This window comes from Squalius cephalus, assembly GCF_949319135.1.
Source record: "Squalius cephalus genome assembly, chromosome: 7".
In the NCBI taxonomy this organism is placed as follows: Eukaryota; Metazoa; Chordata; class Actinopteri; order Cypriniformes; family Leuciscidae; genus Squalius; species Squalius cephalus.
This window is the reverse complement of record NC_137128.1, coordinates 15,104,709-15,114,369: the sequence shown is the minus strand read 5'-3', so window position 1 is coordinate 15,114,369 and position 9,661 is coordinate 15,104,709. Positions and strand designations below refer to the sequence as shown.

At 35.6% G+C, this 9,661-nt stretch overlaps 1 protein-coding gene across 1 annotated transcript in view; it reads left to right on the top strand.

The window, feature by feature from the left end:
• Positions 1–7,309: 7,309 nt before the first annotated feature.
• acap2a (ArfGAP with coiled-coil, ankyrin repeat and PH domains 2a) overlaps positions 7,310–9,661 on the top strand; it is a 220,598-nt gene continuing 218,246 nt past the window's right edge. Inside the window, exon 1 of the mRNA XM_079875651.1 lies at positions 7,310–7,615. Coding sequence (XP_079731777.1) covers positions 7,563–7,615 — 53 coding nt within the window. The 5' untranslated portion in view covers positions 7,310–7,562. The remainder of the gene's footprint in view (positions 7,616–9,661) is intronic.

Below are 9,661 nucleotides of genomic sequence, written 5' to 3'. Positions count from 1 at the left end.
TAACTGAACATCATGTAGGCTATTCATGTGAAAAATTATAATTAATAATTTTAAAGGTTTTTACATAGAGAACTGTAGCTAATTAATTAGAAACACACCAAAATATATCCTAATTGTAATTTTATTTAACATTTGTTATTCTTCAAATTAAATTGTCTTTACAAACATAGGCTATATGAGCTAGATTCAACTAATCAATATACTATTATTACTATTATTATTATTAATAATAATATAAATATTAAAAATATTAGTACACATTTATTAAAAACATATCTGTTGTAGGCCTACTGTAGCCTACAACTGAACAACGTATGTTTTTAATAAATGTGTCTTTTATCTATTATAATTAATAAGGAATATGCTATTTAATAATTTTCCTTGGTGCATTAAATCTGCCACATACATGTTATGTTGGACTATTATAAATAATCAGAATACTTGCAAGCTCTGATTTTTTTTATCATGTTAAAATCATAATTGACTGATGGCCGCTGGAGATGCCGCCGGAAGTGCCGCTCACTGGTGGCCGCTGGAGATGCCGCTCCCGCATTTGGCCGCTGGAGATGCCGCTCACTGATGGCAGCTGGAGATGCCGCCGGAAGTGCCGCTTCGAGATGCCGATGCCGCATTTTGCGCTTGCTCTCTCTCTTTGCTTGACCAATCGGCGGAAGGGGGCGTGTCAGGCCGCCCACATGTGGAAAACTAATTTTGAAGTCATTTATTCGTTTTTTGCCTGTGAACTAAAAAACGAAAAATCAAGCCGAAATCTCGTTTTTTCGTTTTTTTGAAAAATTGAAAAAACGAATAAAGGGGCCGTTTTCTCGTTTCTGCTTATTTCATTTTCTGATGTAAATATTTATGTGAAACGTGTAAAGTTGCACAGAAGAAAGGGTCCGTGTACGGTCCGTGTAACGCTTTGCAGTTCTTTGTTCAATTTGAAATTTAATAATCAGAAATGAGAAAACGGCCCCTTTATTCGTTTTTTCGTTTTTTCCAAAAAACGAAAAAACGAGATTTCGGCTTGATTTTTCGTTTTTTGGTTCACAGGCAAAAAAAACTAATAAATGACTTCATTATTCGTTTTCCACATCTGGGCGGCCTGACACGCCCCCTTCTGCCGATTGGTCAAGCAAATCTGAGCATGTGACGTCATCAGTTGTCGCTCAGGGGTGGGTTTCCCGAAAGCATCGTTGGCCAACTATGGTCGCAAGTTCCGTCGTTACCAATAGAGTTCAATGGACATTGCGATGAACTTGCGACCATAGTTGGCCAACGATGCTTTCGGGAAACGCACCCCAGGTCAGGTCTGTTCAACAAAATAATAGTCCTCTACTATGGCTACAGAATCAGATTCTTAAACTGTACAGGGCAGGTCCTATTGGGCTTTCTTTTGTGCAACTTTACACGTTTCACAGAAATCATTACATCAGAAATATTAATTATTAGTCTGCCACCAGCCTGTTTTATTTAGCTGTGTGTGGTGAAGCTGCGCTTGACAGCGCCGAGCGGGAGAGGCTCACTGACCAATGTCCAGTCAGCAGTCAGAAATTTTCTTTTAGACGCTCCGTTTTGCCACGGGATGGTGATTGCAAATACTGTAATGCCAATCGGCTGAGGGTGGCTACCGATGATGGTGAAATACATTTTTACTGAAACTGTAATCATATCCGCGACCCGTGAGAATGAGACAGATGATTGACAGGACGATAGCGGAGGCAATTAAAGGCGCAAGATAACTTGTTAACAAAAACATAAATAAAAAAGTGTTTAATATAAGTGACTTTGTCTTTGTTTTATTGTTTTTGTTGTTTTTAATCAAATAATTGTGAACCACAAACCGAGCCTTCATTTTAAAGGGCAATTTCCAAATATATTTTATTTATTTGTTATAATATGGGTATTTTATAATACAGCATAAATAAAAACAAACACACGTAAGTGTATGCCTATAGGCAACACACCAGTTTTTTGTTTTGTTTGTGTGAACTTTTATCTCCAACTATATTTCTTCATGGGCTCCACGCCAGGGGTCACGCTCAGCACCCCTACTTCCCATGGTACTAACTGTAATTAACAGTAAACTTTTCTTAAAGCGTGTTGTATATCACCACAGATTTATTGGCACCCTTCTATCTTGTATACTGTAATAGACAATTGTCCTGCAGAATGATGAGGTTTTTGTAAGTTTTTGTATATATAGGCTACAGTACAGGCCAAAAGTTTGGACACATTACTATTTTTAATGTTTTTGAAAGAAGTTTCTTCTGCTCATCAAGCCTGCATTTATTTGATCAAAAACACAGAAAATAATTTAATATTGTGATATATTATTACAATTTAAAATAATTGGTTTTCAATTTATTATACTTTAAATTATCATTTATTTCTGTGATGCAAAGCTGGATTTTCAACTGAAAAAACGAAAAAACGAATAAGGGGCCGTTTTCTTGTTTCTGCTTATTTCATTTCAAATAGGAAAACAAACTATCAAAACGTACACGGACCCTCTTGACAGTCGTTATTAAAATTACACGATAGAAAGAAACTGCCTCAAAAGAACTATAGCTAAAGAAGAGAAGAATGTCGTGTCTGAAAGCTGGCGCGTTGCCACTGTCTGACATGTCGATAAATCAGTGGTGTCTAGTTTTTTGTAGTGAGTATACTGTAATATAATACAGTGAAACGCTGAAAACACCACGAGCGTGAGTCACGCGTGCTTCAGTGTGTGTGTGTGTGTGCGTAGTGGAGCACACAAGATTTGTAAACCGTGCCTTCAGTTTTTGCAATCTGTACCCACAAATTCATAAACCGTGCCCACGCTTTCGCAATCCGTTCCCACGGGTTTGTAAACTGTACTCACGGATTTGTGGCTCGCCCTCATTTTAGAAGAACACCATGAGACCGTTGTTAACGAATCATATTTTATATTGTTTTATTAAATATGAAGTGGAACACATCAAATTGTCTTGCGTCTGCATGTTTAAAGTGATTCGCAATTGTAGCGGGTATGGGGTGGAATATAGGCTACTATTTAATATGAATGACGTGCATCAAAATCTTTTGTTTATTTGTGATAATCTTAGTACTTCATTATTATTGTCTAACCAGTATTATGACTGATATTTGACGAATTGCGCTTTGTTCCTATTTTGTAAGTTTTGGACAAAAGCGTCTTCTAAATATGTAGCCTAAAATGTAGGCATAATTAAAAATAATAATAATAATATTATTATTATTATTATTATTATTATTTGAGTTTATAACTATAAATGAGTTAACTTAGTAATACAGTAATATGTTTTTCATAAAATAATTTATCAATGCTTTATTTGTAGGCCTATAGGTTATAAACTAACCTTTTACAGTTTTGGATAAAATAGGCCTACATTTTTTGCATAATTTTTGCTTAAAAATAAAGCATTCATAAATTATTTCATGATAAATGTCTGTCTTATTACTGTCTTAAGTGAACTTATTTATAGTTATAAACTCAAATAATAATAGGCTAATACTACTACTACTACTAATAATTATTATTATTATTACATTTTAGGCTACATATTTACAAGACGCTTCCGAAACTTACAAATAAAGGAACAAAGCAATTTGACAAATTTCAGTCATAATACAGGTTAGACAATAATAATAAAGTGCTAATATTATCACAAATAAACAAAATATTTTAATGCACTTCATTCATATACCCGCTACAATTGCGAATCACTTTAAACATGCAGACGCAAGACAATTTGATGTGTTCCACTTCATATTTAATAAAACAATATAAAATATGATTCGTTAACAACGGTCTCCTGGTGTTCTTCTAAAATGAGGGCGAGCCACAAATCCGTGAGTACAGTTTACAAACCCGTGGGAACGGATTGCGAAAGCGTGGGCACGGTTTATGAATTTGTGGGTACAGATTGCAAAAACTGAAGGCACGGTTTACAAATCTGAGAGCGCGGATTAGAAACTCGTGGGTACGGTTTATTAACCCGTGAGCACGATTTGTTAAACCGAGGGAACAGTTTGAGAATTCGTGAGTACGGTTTATAAACTGAGCGGACGGATTGCAAAACCGTCGCCACGGATTGTTTTTTTTTTTCTCCCACAGGTGACTTCCCGGGCTCCGTAGTACGGCAATAACCCAGCTTGTAGAATTGAAAATTAAACTGAGAAACAATTATCTGTTTGTGAATTATTCCAAAGAAATGGAAAATGAAAGTTTGAAGCCAATTTTTCATTTGGTTAATTTTGATGGTGCAAATTGAACAGAGAACTGCAAAGCGTTACACGGACCAATACCCTGATTATCTTCCTCGTCAAAAATCAGATTGAGATATCCATAATTAAATTGCAGATATCTTTAAATGAGATTTGACTAGGAAGAATTCCAATTCAAGATATCTCTTATTAAGTTTTGCCTGGTAAAAAATCCTTTTCAAGATATCGACAGTTGTAATTTCACTAAGTAGTAGGCTACATTACTTTCAGATATCTAAAAATGTATTTCGGATATCTTTTAAGATGAATTAAAGATATCTTAAATTTGAATTATGACTTGTCGAACACCAGTTAGAGATATCTTGAATTATAATTGTTACTAGTGGTAATTCAATTAGAGATATCTCTAATTTAATTATTATTAGTAAAATTGTAATTTGAGATATCTGCGGGTTGGTTAGAATTATGCCTAGTACAAAATCAATTATATCTTTAATACTGTAATTACATTATCTTTAATAATAACAATTAGTCAAAACTATCAGAAAATATTTTCCAATGGAACTGATTACCTATTAAGTTCTGTATCAATTACAAAGTATTGACCTATAAGGCCCTAAATGGTTTAGCTCCTGTGTATTTAACTGATCTTCTATCGCATTACAATCCATCACACAACTCTGGGCTTCTGATAGTACCTAGAATATCTAAATCCACTAAAAGAGGGAGAGCGTTTTCACATTTGGCTCCTAAACTCTGGAATAGCCTTCCTGATAATGTCCGGGGCTCAGTTTAAAACTAGATTAAAGACACATCTCTTTAGACAAGCGTTCATATAATGCTTCTCAAAACCTTAGAGTTACCAGATCAAATGCACATTATTATCCTTGATTAATGTTATGAACAGCATTTGCTTCTCTGTTTTATCTTTGGATGCCCATCTTGAGGTAACTAGAAAGTATGTCAGCTCCAGTTTGGAACCAAGACTTTAGATGCCCAATACCTGTGAAGAGACAGTGCCGACTCCTGCGAAGACTTCAGATGATGCAGACTCTGAATCAACAAGCACCAATGCTACAATTTTCTATATGTCATAAACATTTGTTAACAAACAAGTATGCATTACTTCAGTGAGCTCATTGTTTCTGCCTTAAATTAATACATTTAACTGTGATTTGTATATGTACATTTCTGAAATACATAACTTGACACAGTCTCATCTGGTAACAGATCACTCTAAATTGTGATGTAGACAACTAGACATGCATTTTCTGTAAAGCTGCTTTGAAATTATGTGTATTGTGAAACACGCTATACAAATAAATGTGAATTGAATTGAATATGAAAACGTTAAGCATTTTCCTCCAATAGAAAACCAAGAAAATGCTTAATGAGGCTTAATGGACCAACAACAGTTATACAAATAAAAAAAGAGACAAAATTCACTACACATTAAAACACAGGCAGGTTAAGTGATTTGCAAAAACCAAATGTGTACTCACACTTAGATTGGGAGAACTATTCTAACAAGCCCTTAACACAAATTTGCTTTCTTTTGTCATATTCTGGGCTCATCTGCTTTTTTGTAGATAGTATGCTTTATGGTATTTACTGAGTATGGCTTTTTAATATCATTGTATTATAGATTAAGCCACGTTAAGCGTTTTCTTTTCAACGGTTTTCTATGGGGGAAATGCTTAACCTGTAATTAAGCGCGTCGCGTTCATATTCTGGGCTCATCTGCTTTGCTGTGCATGCTTTATTATGGTGTTTACTGAGTTTGGTCTTTTAATACCACTGTCTTAGAACAGTAAGCCATGTTAAGCATTTTAGAATGTCCCCTTTGCTGTCATGTCCAGGACATTGAATATTGAGATTTGTTGAATGATTTTTGTGTATTATGGACCGACATGCTGCCTAGCCAGCTGGACAAAACCCAGCTATAAAGATGTGGGATATTGTAAGCAAGTCAAACAACTATATACTGATGGCGTACTTCACTTGCATGGCTGGGTTAGTATTAACTCCTTTTCATTGTTTAATGTATGTTAGAACAATGTAAAACACTAGAACTACTGCTGCTATATAGATGTGTGTAAATGTTTTCTAGTTATAGGCCTAATAAAAAGCACTATATAAATAAAGGAGACTTGACTTGACAGTAATCACTTTGTAGGTATCTTAAATCCAATTACAACGATTTAAAATGAAGAATAGATATCTGGAATTGGAATTTTGACTAATCAAACTAAATTATGACTAGTAGAGTCAGGGGCATTTCATTTTTTTAATTTTATTATGCAATAATAACAGATACAAAAACAAGACAGTGATAAACAATACAGAGGGTTACATTACATAAACATAAAGAATATTAAACTAGCTTAAATGATTGACACCATTGCAGAGTCTTACGCAGTAGTTTTTTAGAGTTCCTCAAATTATTTAGATATCAAAATCTTTCTTAAAACTAAAAAAAATACACTTGTGAATATAACATTTGGCAAGAAAAAGTAGCAAGTTAAGAACACATTTAAAATGATAAGAGTCTAGTTTCAGAGAGTGATTGCAGTGTCAGAACAACAACAGTTGTGTTTTTTATTGAACTGATGCGTCAGAAAGACGCGCATTAACCCACCCCCAAACTCTCATGAACGTCTTCTTAAAGGGGAAATGTCCAATATGCGTGTCGGTGATGAGTGAATTATGTCAGCAGATCAGTGATGTGTGAGCTTGTATCTGCCCCTACAACCCAAACATTTTTGCAATACACACATTCCCAAAACAAATTAATAATTGTACATTTGCACATTTATAATTAACTGGGTAGCAACTGTGAACTGTGTCTTCTTTTTTTTTTCTGAAGAAGCCAGAAATTTCCCCATACTATATCATCAAATTTGTTATTCCAAAAACTTACACAAGCAGGTAAAGAAATCTGAGCTCTGTTAAGAATTGAGCGAATTTTCTTATTTGACAGAGTCAGGGGCATTTAATGCTAAAACGGCTTGCCATAGGCTAACGTCACGTTGCCTAATTAACATGTAGCCTATGAGATTGTATTGGGGAGAGGGAAGCATTCACTGTAGTAAGACCGCTAGTCGGATGGGGCGCAACGCAACTGTATGTCGGATGCTTTATCATAGGATACATACACAAATAAATACCATGACCATATCAGCAATAAATGCCACCGTGTGCACTGTAAATGAGTTGCATTTCGTGCGTTAAACGTACAAGTATTGTAAATCATTGTGTGTTTTGTATTGTCCGTGCGCTCTTGGGATCCCCTCCAGACATCAGTGCGATTAATAGCTTATCATTATTTCATCAAAATGAAAGTGACGGTGGATTTTGAGGAATGCCTGAAAGATTCGCCACGTTTCCGGTGAGTCTGATGCTGATATCAATCCATATACACGTAAATGATGCACAAAAGCTCTGTATCACTCTCTCCTTATGGATGCAACGGGCTGCGTCTCAAAAGCTAGTGAGCTGCCTACCTAGACAGTTCTGCTGGTCATCATATGATTATGAGCATGTGCCCATGCTGACTAGGTAGTCAGCTCACCAGCTTTCGAGACAGCTGTAGAGTCTCACCTCACCTGCCGCATTATCAATGAAGAGATGCGCTAGAAAAGAGAAACAAATAGGGGGAAATGTTTCTTTAGGTTAAATAATAATAATAATAATAATAATTGTGGCGGCTCTCTCTGTGCTTTATGTAATTGTGTTACATTCTGCCATTTGTATGTAAATTACATTCTGGCGTGTTTAACCTTGCGTGTTTGATAAGGAATGCTATGATATAGGCTACACATCGGTTTACAATTCTAAAAGTAGGCGTGACATTAATAACACGTTTCTGAATCTGAATATTGTGGTTGTGATGTTATTTCTGTGCATTCCCAACACGTGGATCTTTTACCAGCAACAAGATCAGTACAAGGCCCAGTTCTCTTCCCTACATAATACTGTTTGAAAATGCAGTAAATGTGCATTCGATTCAAATTTAATGTAGCACTATACTTTTACATTATATGTACTAATAAGTAATAATAAAGTGTGCTTGCTGAAAGCAGCACACTTATTGTTCTTCTTAAGTTTTCTTATTCTTATTAAGTGTGCTTGCTGAAAGCAGCACACTTATTGTTCTTCTTAAGTTTTCTTCTTATTAAGTGTGCTTGCTGAAAGCAGCACACTTATTGTTCTTCTTAAGTTTTCTTATTATTAAGTGTGCTTGCTAAAAGCAGCACACTTATTGTTCTTCTTAAGTTTTCTTATTAAGTGTGCTTGCTGAAAGCAGCACACTTATTGTTCTTCTTAAGTTTTCTTCTTATTAAGTGTGCTTGCTGAAAGCGCACACTTATTGTTCTTCTTAAGTTTTCTTATTAAGTGTGCTTGCTGAAAGCAGCACACTTACTGTTCTTCTTAAGTTTTCTTCTTCTTCTTCTTCTTCTTCTTATTATTCCCGGGAGAAAAATTTTGGCCAGCTCCTGCGCCTAGGCCCTTTGAGACAGAGACACCGTTCCAACTTTAAAACGTACGGTCAGTACCGGTGTAAGTTGCTCGTGAAGATGACATCACGAGTCCATGTCGTTTGTCCGCAATATTGGATTGAACAGAAAGCTAAACTAAAGTTTCACAGGTCACAAATTTGGTCCGAACTTCACGAAACTGGACGTACATGATCCTTGGACCAAGCCTCACAAAAGTTACTAGAAGGATTTTTGATTTTCGGAAGCGTTTGCCCGTCACAGCCAAACGAAATCAGCGGCGTAGTCGCCAAACAGGAAGTCGTCCATATCTCAGGAACTCTGTCACGTATCGAAACCAAACTTTATACATGAACTCGGGACTCCAATGTGAGGAAGCACAAGATCTGAATTTTTTTAATTTTTTTATTTATTTCAGGCTAATAGACAAACCCATTTACCTATGTCTATGCAAGAGTTTCACCTTTTAATGTTAATGCATTTAGACAGTAGGTGGCACTGTTGTATTACATTTCACAGAGCAGCCAAGTCAGTGTATACTGCATTCGTTTTTACCAGGTTTGTCTTAATAAATGCAGGCGTGAATTTCGTTTTTTGCATTGGTCTATTTTAATCTTCTTCATTTATTAATATATACAGATTTGTATGCATGAATTGTGCATTTCCAATCCTCAAAGCAGTTAATAAAAAAACAAAAAAAAACAAAAACTTTATAGCCTACAAAATACATCATGCTCTTCTTCGATAACCGAACAAACAATTCATTGTCTGTGGCTGTGTTTGTGCGTACGGGAAATATGCTGCGCATAACAATAGAAAACAAGGAGAAACGCGCAGTCACATGCTCAAACAATCAACAACGTCGCTCTAGAGGTGCGTTGTGGACTGCGAAGTGGACTTCACAGGGTATTCCGCCATCTTAAATTAGATTCTAATCC